We start from the raw sequence: 16,930 nt of genomic DNA on the forward strand, positions 1-16,930 counted from the left end.
CTGTAAACACATACGTATCAGCAGCAGTTTCACTGACAGATTTATGAGTGCTTAAGAAAAAATCCAAAGCCAAAAACTTAAAAATAGTATTGATATGAAATCCACGCTAGTAAGTCATCTGAAAATCCTGCTTAGGTTGTTTCCACAGCCCCATGCTACCATAGCATTTTTAAGCATGTAGGAGATGTGAAAGTTAACCATTTTCTCTTACGAACCTTAACTGAAGCTGTCCACAAGGAACTGTCAGACTTTTTCCCCCATGGGATTACTATGGCATTCTATCTCCTCCTAAAAGTTAAAGAAAAAGAACTGAAGCGTTATATTTCCCTTCTAAAGATCTGACTGTGTTTCTACTTCTTGCAGCATATGGGAAGCAGAAAGTATGGCACTGTGACTGCTATTGTTAGCGTTCATGAAGACACATAATCCACAAAGTGATTATATGAAGGTGCTTTATTAGGCGCCGGAAGTTAGGGGCGTGCCTGCCCAAATCTAACTTCGTCTGATTTGTTCTCTTAGTTCTCTTTTATCTCCTAAGATATTACATATGCATTAGGTTTCACAACTCATCTATGCATATTCATTTCCTAGCTCCGCCTAGCCTCGCTTTGTATGCTAATTATCCTATCAGTCCTTCTGCGCTTGCGTACTACTCTCTGGTGGTCGTCCGGATGAAGTAAGACGTCTTCATCAGAGGTGAACTTTTTAACCTTTCCTTCTCACGCATGCTCTCTGAGCCCTTGGTCTCAGTCCAAACCGCAAGGTTGGTTTGATCCAGTTCCCAGGGTCCAAGAAGCCCCAGTTATCTAGATGTCTTGCAAATTGAGCATTTTTTTAATCCTCCTTACTCCTCATCATGAATCGGTGCATTCTCTCATGCTACCCTTGCACATATATTTTGTATCTTCCAAGCGCAGCCTCGGAACAGTCCATCGCAAATGTAACATATTAAGCAATATTGTATTATTTCTTCTTCTATTACTAAAACTATCATAGAGGAGAGCTAGAAAAAAAACACATACTCCTGAAGAACGAAGGGGCAAAAACCTTGAGGAGTTGAAGTTAAAAAAAAAAAAGCTACCACCTTTGCTTGCCAAAATTATGACCTTTCACAGGATTTTAAGCAATACACAAATTTAGAGTAGAATGCCTTCCTGAAAGTATTCTGACAGCATCAGGGAGCATTTATTAGTATACCTCTTTCCAGGAAAACAAGTGCTCCTCTTGCCAACGTCCTGTAGCACAGGCATGACACAAACAGACTTACTTTTATCTAAAGATATCCATTATGTGATGCCTTAAGAAAGTATTTGGGAAACACTAGCAACCTATGAAGTGCTAACAACACAGAGATGAAGAAATGTCAAAATTCACAACTTATACACGCAGGAGACAATTTCCATTCTCTCTCAACCTTGAGACTCTGTTTAAGATTCCATGCCATACTGTGAAGGGATGATATGTTTCTGTAAATGCAAAGGAACACTAACATACAAAATATTAAAAGTTATGAGAAATCTGTTTGTTTTCTCCCCCAATTTAAACAAGCATTTACTTCGTAAATCACACTGCTTAAATGCATGTATGAGAAAGGACACTGAGGCCCCTGGAATTTTGATTCAGTATTTAATTATTCCAATGGTTCTTTGCAGATAAACATAAAACAAACATTCAAAACCCAAACTTGAAGAAACTCTCCTCGTTTTGTTAAGAATTGCATGGCATTTTCTTCAGAGCGCAAAATTAAGCTAGTTTCGGTAATTGCATCTTATGGAAGCAAGGAACCTTTTTACCTGGTCAGTCACAAATTCTAGTAGTAGTTCAGCTATTTAAAAACAAGTGTTCATTTCAAAGTTTTTTGTTTTTTGTTTTTTGTTTTTTGCCTGCTTCCAACTTGTCTTTGAGTATAACATGTTACAAAATGGGAATGTTGGTTTTGAGCTTATTTTTGAAACAAACATTCCTAAATTCAAAATAAATGAGTGCTTTTGATGAATATACTTCCTATTGTGCTGGTGAGAAAAGAACATGCAAACAGCCAGAAAAGGCTATTTCTTTTATGCTTCATAAAAGCATACATTGCTTTCTTGTTCTGCAGTCACTTAACAGTCTGAAAGACACTTAAACCACGTGCTGTCTGCACATTGTACACTTAAAATTTGCCTCCCTGTGTTTCCATAGGTAGCTAATCTGTTCAGCCTTTAGCTCATGCGCTGTTCGTTGTCGTTCCCTTTCGACCACTGCTTTTGCAAACACAATGCAGCAGCAACTTTGCTGCCATATGCGGCTTAGAAATACTATGTTCAGCTATATTTCAGGGTTTGCTTATTCTGTACAAGGCAGACACTGAATTTGAAACAAATCATTTTATGACTGCAGTTACTGTATATCTAAGCGACCAAGAGCTCAGGTCATGTAGTCATAAGATGTTGAAGTCCGTGCATACGTTTTGTTTTGAGTCACTGTCCAAAAGCTAGAAATAGTCACAGAATTATTTATTTAAAGTCTTTTAGCTATCATTAAAATAAAACAGAAGCATCTCCTATAAAGCACAAATCAATGAGAAAAATCAATAAATCCTTCTTTACGTACAGGTATACAATTATCTTCTTATATCTATCTCAGAGAAGCACCAATCAGACACATTTCAGCCCAGTTTTTATTTTTAAAACCATTACTTCTGGGAATAGACTCAGAGGCTACTGGTGCAACAGAACTGACTTCAGACAGCCTTATTTGCATATCCCTTGTTCTTCTGAATAAATTAAGTAAAAGGATAGCTTTAATCCCTTTAAATAAGATAAGGTGTTCTTTACATTTTATTAATTTGTAGCAACTGATTTTGTTGATGAAGCTCCCTATGTTACAGCAAAGTCAAAGTCAACCAATCATGTCACCTTTTCTCACCTAGCCTATTCCATTTCCTATATTAATTAAGTGTTGGGATTGTGAGACTGCCTGCTTACCCTGTTAAACAACAGTGGATTGGGAAGACTACGATGCAAATGGTGCTTCCTAATCTATATTTGAAATGTAACCAACATTCAAGCCCACCTTGATCACCCTACAGCAAGTCTTGACCAGCAAGATCCACGTACACCCACCTGACAACTGCTAATAAGCTACAAACTTGTGTTTTAAATTTTCTTGCCATCGAATTTTACACACATGATGTCTTCTCATTTGGAGCAAAGTAATTCATAATTTCAAAGATCAAAATTTCAGTAGTCAATCAATAACATCAGGCACAGAAACAAAGCCCAAAACAACCTTGGCGCAAACAGGAAACATTTGAAGCTTACAACATTCAACTGCTATGCTACTATTAGCTAGTCCAACCATTATGAATGATAGGAATTAAAAAGTGAAGCAATACTTAGAGTTGTTCTGCCAACCACATCTGAAATAAAGTTCTCAACCCCTCAAAACATCCATAGATGAAGAACTCATGGCAGATGCTAGAACAGTTACTAAAGAAAATAGAAATTATGATAAATGAACAAGACCTGAAGGGCTTTGGGAAGTCTCACATCTGATTTTTATTATGAAGCTCCAACACTATTTACATTCTTCAAACAAACTATTAAGGTATATGACAAATGAAAGACTTTACCTCCAGGCACACTACTTTAAGAAGCGTGGTCATTAGCACAAACTTCAACCTCCATTCCCTGTCATCTGATTTACGAATCAGTCTGGTGACCACTGATGGTCATCTGCTAGCTTTCAGGAAACTCATGTGGGTCAGAACAGTGGGCTTGGTCTTGTAATTAGAAGTCCTGGAACAGAGTTCATTCTCACAAACATACCATGGACATGAACAAAGTTTTGAAAAAAAATCATGCTACAATGAAATTGAAGTAAACTTGAAGAACACAGTATCATCAGTAATTTCTGAAACACTGGGTAAGGAAGCCAGATTCTGTCTTCAAATGAGGTGAGAACTACACTAGTCTGAACAAAGTTAATCTTTTTTTTTTTAAACGGAACACAGTCACAGGAGACCCTCACAGTGCTTTGAGTGTCTCTGGAAAGGTGGAATTCAAATAAGGCTAGTGCCAATGCAGCCAAAAGTAAATGTGGGCTTATAATACACTGCAGCTAAAATACTATCAGATTATAATATTCTGGATTGAAATTACAGAAGAAAGAGGCCATTGTTCAAGAAGCAAAGAACAGGGTGTAAGAAGGGGTACAAAGGAAACGCACCTTTATCCTGAAGTTTCAGCTTCAACTGTCCTGACTGCAGATTTCTCACCACAGAGGGCATTCCCATCTCTCTCGGGTTGCTCAGCTCTAGAGCTCACACAACCACCGACTAAATCGGACCGACTTGCTGAGGCAAGCACAAACCTTTTTTTGTTATGGGATGTTTCCCCTAGTGCTAGTTTTCAGCCACATCAGTGAGCTGACCCATCAGACACATTCAAGACCAACAATATTCACTGCAATACTTCTGCAAAATAAAGGTTTACAGATGTTATCAGTGTGAGGTAAAGAGAATCTTTATAAAAAACAGTCTCAATTACAGTGGTGAGAGTAAACATCAGCTATTAAAATTCCCTAGAATCCATGAAAACCCATCTAGTCTAGGGGCACTGCACATAGCATTAAAAAAAAAAAGTGTTCCAGTGAAGACTTCCATCTGCCTATCTGATTGTAATGCAATTATGTGATAATGTAATTTTTTGGTAAAAAAATAAAAATGCAACACACACAATTAAGACTACTGCAAACATACATTAGACTTAAAAAGATTTTCAACTCCATAAAACATTCAAGTTTTAGGTTTCATTTCAAAATGATGGCTATAAAATCCTCAGAGGCAGCCTAGGGTCACCTTAGCCCACTTCTCTCCCACATATGCCTAGCAGGTATGGTAACAGACTAGGAGAGAGATCTTTTCTAAACGTGTTTCCACGCAAGTTTAACCACTCCCCCCACCTAAAGATGAGCAAAATTTCAAACAAAAAGACTTCACTCAAAGTGAGAGGTGAAGAACTACATTATCACTGACTCCCAAAAATCAACTGTAAAGAAATTTACATTAAGGGTTTAAAAATTTAAGTCTAATATAAATCCCTTGGCTAAACTTACTGAAGAGCAAGTTCTCAGTAGCACATCCAGGCTTCTTACAACACAGAAACCATCAGCTCATTAAACACATGTACCATGAAACACGAATGAAGAAGTTTCAGAACTGTTCAGTTTGTTCACATTTTGTGGCAGGGAAACTTCTTTTCTTTAGGCTCACAGCTTTGGAAAGATTTCTCTGTCTAAACACAATCCCTGGACAGTACCAAAGACTGTCTGTTGGGAAAAACTGAGAGGTATCTGTTTATTGTTCAGATAAACAAATTTCAGAGCATTTATTTCTTCTGTTCCAAATACGTCCTGTGTTCAAATACCATCACCTTTATTATTTAGAAAAAAGCTAACATGTGCATATACACATGGGCTCGTGTTTAGCTGATCTGATATTCCTGGGGTGCCAATTCTCCGTTTGGAGATATACTACTGGAGCAACATAAAGTTGCTAAACAGGCATTAAATAAAGTTTCCATGATTACGTCCCCTGGTGCCTGGTGTTGCAGCATTCTGCCAAGCAGCACAGACAGTAAGGGCAGGAAGAGAAGCGTGTTCAGGTTACAATACTTACAGATAGCCAGAGCATGATAAACTACATGTTTCAACACAGAAAAGCACCATTGCCTCACATGTCAGAAGTAATTTTTTTAAAGCAATTCAGCTAAATCAGCACAATCTGCTGCCTGTTTAAGGTGCAGGTGCTCTGAATCTCTCCTGGGACTACACAGGAAACCTAAGCTTAGAATTCAAACCACAGATTCATGAGCATTTCTTTGCCTATATGGCTCAATCAGTTGCACAGATCCTGTGCTGCTCTCCTCCCCTTGCTCAAAGTGCATATTGTGCCAGTGAGTCTGCGGACCACATGGTGAACTGAAGATCTCACACACAATCCTGCTAAAAATAACTTTTTGGGGCAAGGGCAGGGGGGGAAGCTACATTACTGTGGTCCCACAGACAGTTGTGCTGATAAAACTGCCTTGCTGGAGGAAGGGTAGAACAAGTAATAGAAGACTGCTGAAGGAAACGTTTCTGTAACATTACAAGGCACCAAAGAGAGATGCTCTGATGGTGTGTGACCCCTCTGCAGGCTTCCTATTAGGAGCTGTTATCCTTGTCGGGCCAAAGGAAACTGGAGGCTCCACTGGAGTGGGAAGCAGCTGCCCCACTCCCTTCCACTCTGAAGACAAAGGCAGCAGGCTTTTCTTTTCCAGCACTGTATCCTTGTAAAAAATCCACTGTACTGGATTTTTTTTCCCCCTCCAGATTTGAGATCTGTCAAATCAAAGTTACAGCTTTTTACTAGACAAAATTGTGGCAATGTTAACTGACAATAAAATGCAAAGTAGTCCTTTATCTAATACTACGCTATTTCATTCTCCTTTGCAAACCTCTCGTGCTCACAAACATCTGGCTCAATCCTCAGACTTCTCAGATAAAGAGGATCACTGGAATCAGTGTGGCAGCCTGTTTGACTTTTGATAGGCTTTTAATGTGTTCTATTAACAACTGTGGGAAAAAGAAGTCTTATTATAATCGCTCTGTATTTAAAAAAAAAACTAAAAATAGGCTAGGTAAGTTAAGCACTCACTTAAGAGCATGCATGGCATACTGTGATTTTTCCTGACATCGTGATTTCAGCTTCAGTAGGTTTTTGTTTGTTTGTTTTTAAGGTATTCCCTAAGCAGGAAGGCTATACCTGAGCTGCAGAAGGCAGAGAGCATATAACAGCTTAGCCTGCTTTAAAGCCAATGTTGTGGTTCCTAACTCCTCAACCCAACAAAAACAATCTCATGTGTACGTATATAGATATACTTCCTGGATTGGCAGGTCAGATCTACCTACAGGAGGGAACAAATTGCTGCAGCGGAAGGTAAGCACCAGAGCTGGCACCAGCAGAGGGAGGTAGGGACGGGACCTTCACTGAATGATAGGTAAAATTCAACAGCCAGAAACCAAACACACTGTAAGAGGGATGTTACAGCTAAGGAGAGCTGTCCTGTATCCTGGCGCATCATTCCAACAGCTCTCCCTTGGGCAAGGGCAGAGGGTTTCACGTCAGAGTAAGACATCGTGCATTTCGGCCAGAGCACTAAGAATCCCAACAGCCACTGTCACGTCTCCATCAGTGACAGCAGTTTTATCCTATTTTACCAACGCTGATCCTTGCATTATGACAACCTCAGTCAGAACTGGGATGCACCCATTTCAAATGAATGATGTGTTTTTAAAAGACCACATTAATATCAACAACTACCCTCACGCAAAATTAGTAACTACTTGTATTTCCTGAAAGCACAAATATTTGCACTGTGTGACCTCAGTTCCTAGGGCCCAATAAGTAACTAACAATTCAGTGTACACGTTTACATTAGACATTTTAGATGTTAGGTAATGAGAGTAAACTCAAGGTCTGGATAAGCCCTGCTAAGATTGCTTGAAACTGGAATTACAAAACGAAGAATTTATCATCCTATCCAAAAATAAACACATACACAGAAAGTGCTCAGCAAGAACTTGGGACTCATGAAAAGTTATCAAAGTTTTGCATTCGTAATTCACATTTTAAAGCCTCCCTGTGTAAAGGTAGTCCTATTTTATTCATATATTCTCATCAGCTTGTATTATTTAAAACATGTGGGACATTTACACTGATGAAAAAAACAGGTCAGGCTTAAAACAAAAGCAACAGCGTTTCTTTTTATTAGCAGATTAAACACGCAGAACTGTAATTTTAAATTCCAAGTAAAGCAACTTAACACAAACATTCCGAACACACAAATATTCCGAACACACAAATAAAAGCTACTTGAGATCTTTAATTGCAAACCTCTTACTAAAAACAGAGCTGAAAGATAAGTTTGTTGATCTCATTTGAAAATGCGCAAAATTGTGACTATTGATTGATTCTTCTAACATCAGCAGCCAATAAAACAGCCCAGCATGTCTGAAATACTATTAGATAAGTATTTGTAAAATCTAGACCTTTCAAAGATTCTGCTTTTAAGCACGTTTATTTTTCTTTTGACGTTGAATTTACATTACAAAACTCAAACACATTTATCCATCTTTAACTTCCACATAACCACAATAATTACTACCAAAATATGCAAAGTCCAAATACATGTAAGCCCAGTAGATACAGTCATGCAAACGGAATGTCCTAAACATTACTTGATTGCTGCCACCTACTGTTGTTCCAAACATGTTGCAAGGAGCTAACCATTTTCCCCTTCTGCCTCAACCTAATACTAGAACTAAACTATTTAGAAAGCCTTGAAAGTCACCAGCTCTTGCCATACCACATGTTATGTAAAGAAGAGAAAGCAAAGGAAAATGAACACACTGCAAAAAGATTTTTTTTTCCTTTGATTACTTTTGTTTGGCAATTCTACTGTAATTTCAAATAAAGACAGAACACATACAATTTCTGAATTGAAACCAACCAAAGCAAACCAGTGAATGGTAATTTCATCAGATATCAGTACACCAAAGAGCCCTAACAATGCCCATTTCACGGCCTACCAACTCAAGAGACTTTATGACTTACAGCAGCACTAGTATTACTTCTCTCTCTGCTATTTCTAAACATGCAACTGGTATGTCCATCTAGGCACGATGGTTGTAGAAGGAATGAACAGAGATTGAAAATGAAGATGAACAAAGATGAATAAGTCTAAAAAGACTGATCATAGCAAGTCACTTTCTTCACTTAAAAATTGATAAATGCTGGCCCATTTCCAAGAATACAAACAGAAGAATACAACAGAAAAAAAAATATTTTTATATATACACACACACAAACATATATTTTTTTATATATATATATATACACAAAATAAGAGATTTTTATACCACACACACACTTCTCCATTTATCAGACTAAGTTTTGGCATGACACCCATAAAAGAAGGAACTCTGGAAGAGCAATTTCTCACACAGACCATTGTAAATGGTAATTCTAGGTTGCCAAAGGCCACCTATGTTTGTCTCCTCCTAAATGTTTATAGCTTCACAATGACAATGTTCAATCTCATCTAAAAGGTTAAAAACCAGGGAAAAGACCCAAATTAATATACCAACCTAACAAAAGATTCTATCTGCAGAGCTTTAAGTATTAAAATGGAAACTTTGCCACTGAACATAAAATTGGGGATGGGAAGGATGCATCTCCCACCATTTCAAAATCTTAATTCTCTGAGTATCACATGAATAAAAGACAGTGATTTTTAGGACTTGGGATGGGAAAGAATGCCTCCCTGAAGTACGTGTGGTTTTCCCTACTGCTTGCCTTCATTTCTGAAGCCAGAACACATGCAAGAACTAGTAAGTCATCTCACTAAGGGTAAAATTTTGCTGTTTCAAATTTATAAACCTGATCTCATTCGTCTTCTGCAACAGAATACTGAAGATGTCTAAAATAATAACCAAGGAAAACATTCGCCAGTCTAAGCCCAGATCAGTCACCAGACCCAAAGGCACCTACGTTAAGGTTAAGCCGATTGCCAGGTCCCAGCTGTTCAGCCCAGTCATGCACAGCAGCTCTGCCAGGGAGAGGAACCCACGATGTGCACCTGTAGGATGCTTTTGTTGAAGCACCTATCTACAAATACACAGGCCTAATTTTCAGGACACATCTCTGAAAGCATTGCCATAGGTGCCCAAACTATTCTGTTACTAAAGAAACATACTACACGTTTAAGGCAAGCATTTATGGGACCACTGTTTAAAAATACAATATTGAAACACTTAAATGTTCTCAAGCAGGGGAGAGTACTACTGTGACAGTTAAGCTCCAGACTCACACAGTAAAAGGGTGAATTTCTGCGAGGGGTGACTTTCCACTTCTGATTAGCCATCTGAACACTCCAACTTGGGTTCTTAAACGCAGGTGTATCAAAGGTTAATTCCAGTGCTTGCTAGTGGATCAAAGCATCACCTATTCCACACAGCTGTTCCCATGCACCATCACTTATTTTATAGCCTTTATCTTTACATTAATGCTAACAACTCCTCAATCAAAATACATTTAAAACTTAATTTATCTGTGAATTGAAAGATCCAATTATACCTAAGTAGCCAAAATGGAATCTGTCATGGGTCCATGGGGAGCACTTGAGTCTCCAGCATGCAGCAAAACTGATGTGAAAAGACTTCTCTAAGGGCAACCTCACAGAGCAAGTGGTGGAGGAGAACAGTCAAGGATACTAAAGATCTTTGAAGTAGCTGCCGCCAATTAAGAAATTGTCAAAACAGGGATGGCAACACCAAGGCAAAGCAGAGTATGTAGTGAAGGCTGGTTGTAACACGGCCTACAATCACTGCTGGGGTAATGGCCAAAGCGCTCTCTGTTGACACCGCTCATCGCAACCAGAACAGTGGCAGAGTTAACATCACCACAAGTTTGCCAGTCTATGTCTTTAATTTAGCCTCAGTGTCTGTCTTCTATATAATAAAGGTCTCAGGATCAACAGTTAAGGTAGAGTTACTCCTAAATCCCCCCTTCGCTTTAATCCCATTGCCTGCAGTCTCAGGGCAGTTGCACTTGCCATCTGAGCAGACCCGACAGGCTGCTGTTGCTAGAAGCAGAAAGTCGCCCCCTCCCTCCGGCTGGATGTATCTGAGGCACCTCCTGCTGCAGCTGTGGCAGAGCGCAGTGAGAAGTGAAGTGATTCCTCCCACCCTGAGTGACAGCAAGGGGGAAGTCTGCAATGAGAAGCAGGAACCTCCCCTTCCAGGAGGAGCTGCAATTGCCAGTTCGTACACTGCAAATGTACAAATATGTTTCTCGTTAGAAGAGCAACATCTTTTCTCCGCTCTCGGAACATCAGATCACACAAGGGACTGTCCTCCTCTCCTTGCAAGGAGGCAGGTTCAGAAGATGTGCAGGCTAACAACACTAGCAAGCAGGCAGACACTCATCAAGTCAGGTCAGCTCATACAGTCAAGTGAAAAACAGTGCATTTTACTGTCACAGTCAGCTCAGGGTCAGAACAGGGAGCAGATCTGACTCGCAGTGTGACACCCACTCACTAATGCTGACAGAGGCAGCAAAAGCAGGACAACGTCAGCACAAAGAGAAGAGGACTATTCTTTTCTGCAGCTGTCCAGTTACACCAGCCTGAACTCACCATGAAACTGCGTGTTAACTCTCAAGTGAGACAGATCCAGGAAACCCTAATTCTCTGTCACCAAAACTCAGCTCTTTGATACACAGTCGATATAAGGCTGAGATCTGGAGATACAGTAATGCACCCTGACTCTTTGGAAGTCAAGAAGGATCCGATACCATGACCTTGTTCAGGCACTGGAACATCTCTCTTATATTCTCCTGATTATTTTCCCCTCACTTCTTAGCCTATACAAACAGTAGCACAGAAGCCAAGAGATCTAATGCTGGGGAACTCCAGGGTATGGGGAGTCAGCCCTGTTCCTTGAGATGAAAAATTAACGGTTGGGAATCTCTATTTGGCAAAGAAACTAGTCCCACACAGAGTAAAGACAGAGAGAGAAAAAGAACTGGGGAGAAAGGGAGGAGAAGACAAGACTTGCTGGGTTCCCGTGGGTAGAAGTTAATCCTGCAGTTATACAGAAGATAAAGATGTTTTTCACAACATCTGACAGTTCCAGCACCAGAGCAGGTGAAATGAACCGTTCGCCTTAACTACGTCTTCTGAAGGGGACTTGCCTTCTTTTTGGACATGAAAGGATTCAATTTTCAAAACAAATTGCCCTAACAATGTTTTCAAAAGGCGGCAGGAATGCACAGTTGGTACATACTTGAAGGTTTTCTGCTTTCAGTGGTTTCTGGAAAATTTTATCATTTTTTTCTTTATATTACCATTATTTCAAAATGTTTTAAAGCATTCTCAACCAATGTAAGAGCCCCAGAGTGCCCACAAAGTCATATGATGTACATATGCCACAGATACTTAATCATCACTCAGTCCCCATCCACTGAAATTGCATGGTAATTAAATGTGTATTAAATCCAGTTTATTCCAGAATACTCATCTTTTACATGGTCATGTAAATTGGAAATTATTTTCAAGATGCCAGGGAATATACACCTAACTCCACTAAATCTGCTCCCACATTTTCACTTGCTGCTTTAACAAAGTGAAGAACGCAGTCAATACCCGAGCACGTTCCTCTAGACACTGCTCTCAAAGTGACATTGAGCAAGTAGGGTACCAAGTACGTGATTTTCATGAAGCAATACATTTTTACCTTAGTATATTATCAGACAGTACTACTAGTTACCCTGTTCCATTCCCAGGACATTCACTATCAATCCCTGTTGGAAGGGACACTGGACAGAGCCACCACAGTGCATCGTTTGCCCTTTTAATCGCACCACCAAGCAAACTGCTACCTTCTTAGGCCTGTCCCAATACATTTGTAGAGTCTGGACTGTTGAGGTGCTTGAAGCCCTGACACACTGTGAGCTGACCTAACTGAACTGGAGTAGCTTGAGAGTTAGCCATGATGGCAAACATCTCCAAAGCACACATGTATTTAAACGCATTAAAAGCCAAGATACAGCACAACACAAGGAGCCAAGGTCAGCTCTTCATCTTTAGAGTGCTGGCAGAGCTGCTACAAACCAGAGAGTGGAAAACCCACAAATTTTAAAGTGTCCACTTCAGGATCTGGCAGCAAAGAGGCAACGAGCCCTGTCAGACCAGAACTGACTCAAAACAGAGTCATGTGGCTGCCCCACACTGCTGCCAGCACACTCAGTTCAACGAGAGTTTATGAGCCAGATGCAGCATGTCCTTGGTACAACACTGCAGCTGAGGTGATAAATCCACCTATCCACCAATAAATGAAGCCCAGTGCACTTCATATGGCTTTGCCAGAGCCAGCGCAGGCCTGGCTATGCCTCCTGGCCTCTGCTCAGCATCAACCGTAAGAGCTGCATTGAGATTCCTCTCCTGGAAATCCTCATGCAAGGACTCCTTAATGTGGATCAGGTCCGTGGTAACTGCAACAAATCTGCTCCCCTGCAGGGCGGCACCACATGCTGCAGGGAGCATGCTGTGGACAGGCACCAACCAGCACAGTGCCAACATGGCTGAGCAGGGCTCACCAGCTGAATTTCAGAGAAAAGCTGGCGCTACAAGCCACAGGCCAAGATAACACACCTAAGCTGGGAAAGCTGTCCAGACTGGAACTTACATTCCTTTCTCAGCACAAAGCTGCTCTTTCTAAGCCTCCATGGCACTGTTAAACACATTTACCCCAATTAAGCATCAAAGGTTAATTGAGACTTAATCATGTTTGGGAAATACAACCCCCAAGGGGACAGCCAGAAACAGCAAACAAGCTGGAGGGTCTGAGAGGCTTTCATCTCCTAGACTACAGATCAAAGAGCCCTGCTCCCAGCTTTTTTGTCCCCTGAAGGCCATATGATTTTAGTCCCACTGAATGCCCCAGGGATTTTCCCTGGGGTGCATACGTTATTCAAGTCTTAGTCCCTGGGTCATCCCAAGTGCAAACATACCAAGGACAGCAGTGAAAAAAAATAAAAAAAAAATCAGACTTCCACAAAGAGGTAGCAACAAGGAAACAATCACGTGCAGACTAGCTGAGGATCTTGTCCATTTTGATAACTATTTTCAAGTTACAAAAAGACTATCCTGTTTTGGAAGCCCCCCCCAGAATTAAAGCTCAGATGAAAAAGTGACTCAGCAAAAATTTGCAGAGATTTTTTTCCATCTAGAATTACTGCTCATGCACAACACATATAGCCTCACAACTACCCATCTCCTATCAGTTTGAGATTTATCATGTTCTGGCAGAAATTAACAGGCAGCTCAGACTGTTGAGGGCTTTTTTTACTATACTTGAAGCTCAATTACCATTTCAGGCTCAATACCTGCAGTTCTGAGGTACAAACTTACTGTTTACAATGTCACCTTGTAGCTGAAGAACTTGTGGAACAGGCATTGTGAGAATAACTATATCAAACAGTTCTGGTGGTCCCATTTTCCTGGAGACTTCCCATTTCCCATCTCGAAGAGAGATGTGAGTTACGTGGTATCCATAGAAGACCTCTGCACCTGGTTCAAAAAAGAAGAGTTAAATACATGTAACTGGATTCCTTGGAGAAATACACAGTAGTTTCCCTTAGTAAGTGGATGGCTTGCAAACAGCAAAGCACACAGATGATCTTTGGGCAAAGTTTCACAAATTAGGTTGCTGAATTTAACAGCCACCATAGGACATTTAAAGAAGAGATCCTCATTGGTTGAAAAATTCTTGTAACTCTCTTCTGTTAGGGCTGGCATTCATCCGACTCCTTACTGACATGATTCAGCTCAGTAAGCAGGTGGAAAACTATCAGCTGCTCTCTGACAGGTTCGATTCCTGTGGCTTTAGTGAGCTGAACTGCCTCAGCATGAAATCGGACGAGCACAGGACGTGGCACAGGGTAAGGGACCAAAGCATACATCCAGGAGCTGAAAGAGAGAACTGTCCCCCTTAGCACATCCCACATACAGGAAGACAGGAGCATAATTACTTGAAAGATTAGGGACTAAAAGAACAGCTAATTAAAAAAGTCCCATGAAACGTGCAAAGCTTGACTGCTCATAAAACTAATGTTCCTCAAACCAGAGTTAAATTAGTTCACTAAGCAGTATATTGTGGTTCTGCCACATTCCACCTACTGTGGTAGTTACAGTTTAAACTAGCAGATATTCTTCTCTTCAAGTCTTTTCTGAAGAGCTTTCAACACAGGAGGTTTACATACTAAGTGCTCATTTCTTCAAAACACAGGATATAACCCACCACTGTGCTCCCAGCTGCTTGTGGGAAAAAAAACACTCACTTTATTCAAGTTGTATGCAGCTTAAATATCTTCTCAATCACCTGTGCAAACACAGTGTCATCTTACTCCCACTACATTATTTCTGTCCTAACTGCATAGGACTTGCTAACCACACAGGATAAATATAATCTTGGCTATTGGTCCTACAGTTCTTACATCTGTAGACATTTTTCATATGCCTGCAGTGCAGCTGAAGTCAGTGAAGTGCCTGCAGGACTTGGAAATTTCCAAAGCTCACAGACACGTTTAACTACTTAAGTAACTTCAAGACATATATAAACAAATAAGGAACTTGAACAGTTTTTCAAATTTAAATCTCCAACTAGAACATTCAAGAATGCCATCAAAAACATCGTAATTAAAAACTTTAATTTCAAACAAAGGCATCTAAAAATTACCTGACTGTTTTAAATAATACTTGACAACTGAGGAGATGCCCTGAGGTGCCATGTAATTGCAAGAGCCTTCCTTCTCTACCATTCCTTCAATGGGTGCAGTCAGTGGTTTCAAGATGCCATGAGACAGAAGTTCATCGTAGAAGCTTAAAAAGAGCAAACGACAGAGATGAAAACTCACTGCATGAAAACCAACACCAGCTGCCATTACTTTTTGCAATTAAAGATGAGAAGCCCAACTTTCAAATCAATAAAAACTGTTCTGCAGTCTCCCTGTTTTTCGGGCCGACTATGCACAACCAAGAACCTTAAGTATAAAGACAAACGATGTTGCTGTTTTACTGGGGGCTAGCCTCTTGTAAGACAGCAACACTACCTACTGTGCCTGTAATACAAACTGCTAGAGAGCCGTCTGACCAGAAAGTTTCACGACTGATTGAAACACGCAATACAGGGCTCTTATTAAAGCTTTGAACATCAGTACAAAATGAACTGCCATCTGTTCACTGTGGGGTGCAGGAATGCTCCAGGAGCTGTATGTGGACGCCTGAAACACGCGTGATTTTTCCCGGGTTCTGGTACAAACGCCCCACTTTGCTGACAGCTTCCCATCGTTACATCACTGCTCCCCTCCCAAGCCTACCGGGCACAGCCCCGTGCCACGAGCAAGCCCCAGCAGGCCTCCGATCCCAACGGACGCCATCTCTCCCTATCCCCGCAGTCAGTGACAGCTTTTCTTAGAGGTGGAGACTTCACAGCCCCAAGAAGCTAGGCACAAAACACAAGGATCCGCGCTTCTGCTTTCACACCTCGCTTTTCTCCGGCACCTAAAGCCTTTTTCACGAGGTCTAGGGGGCTCCGACGTACGTCGGCCCTCGGCAAAAAACGCCCCTGTGCGCAGAGGGGCACCGGGCCGCCCCCACCATAGGCGTGCCTGCGGTGGGCACACCCGGCCCCGCGCAGCAGGTGCGACGGCGACCCACGGGTGCCGTCCCGAGGAAGGTCACTTCGCCCCCGAGCCCGCCTGGCCCGCAGCGACCTCCCGCTCCGCCCGCTCTGCCCCTGACTCCCTCAGCACCACCTTCACCTCCCCAACCGCCGCCAACAGAGAAAAGCCTCCGCCCGGCCACCGCCGCGGCCCCAGAGGCACCGCCAAGAGCGGAGGGGCGCAGGCAGGGGCCGCGGAGAGGCACGGGGCGCTCGCTCCGCCCGCTCCCTCGGGGGCCGGGGCCGGGGCCGCTCACCTGCCGCGCGGCCCGGCGCGCCCCGCCCGCGGGCTGACGTACTGCGCTCCCAGGTCGGCGCTGCAGGCGGCGTCCCCCTCGCTGCGGCTCGTGCTCATGCGGCCCCCTGCAAGCAACGCCCGCTCGGCTCGGCTCGGCTCGGCTCGGCTCGGCTCGGCCCGGCCCGGCTCGGCCCAACCCCGGCCGCCCGCCCCCAGCCCCAGCCCGCCGGGCCCACCTGCGCCGCGCGCCTTGTCCCACACGACGACGCGACCCCGCACCGCCCCCCGCAGCAGCGCCGCGCAGGCGCCGCCGGTCAGCCCCGCGCCCACCACCAGCACCCCCGCCATCGCCCGCCCCGCCCCGCCCCGCCGCCGGGAGGCACCGCC

At 42.4% G+C, this 16,930-nt stretch overlaps 1 protein-coding gene across 7 annotated transcripts in view; it reads right to left on the reverse strand.

Annotated features, from left to right (window-relative positions):
- The window catches only part of RNLS (renalase, FAD dependent amine oxidase), a 100,686-nt gene extending 83,779 nt beyond the window's left edge, over positions 1-16,907 (reverse strand). For 5 of the 7 annotated variants that reach the window (XR_013953158.1, XR_013953159.1, XM_080598504.1 and 2 more), the window contains exons 1-4: positions 16,780-16,907; positions 16,563-16,668; positions 15,322-15,464; positions 13,995-14,153 (exon numbers count right to left, since the gene is read on the reverse strand). Coding sequence is in view for 5 of the 7 variants with exons in the window: in XM_080598504.1 (XP_080454630.1) it covers positions 13,995-14,153; positions 15,322-15,464; positions 16,563-16,668; positions 16,780-16,891 (520 nt within the window). In the remaining 2 variants the exon portion in view is untranslated. Of the gene's footprint in view, positions 1-13,994; positions 14,154-15,321; positions 15,465-16,405; positions 16,535-16,562; positions 16,669-16,779 lie in introns of those variants that run through there. The other 2 variants (XM_080598505.1, XM_080598506.1) reach the window with 2 other exon arrangements.
- Positions 16,908-16,930: the final 23 nt, after the last annotated feature.

This window comes from Anser brachyrhynchus (assembly GCF_964034855.1).
Source record: "Anser brachyrhynchus genome assembly, chromosome: 6".
Taxonomy (NCBI): Eukaryota; Metazoa; Chordata; class Aves; order Anseriformes; family Anatidae; genus Anser; species Anser brachyrhynchus.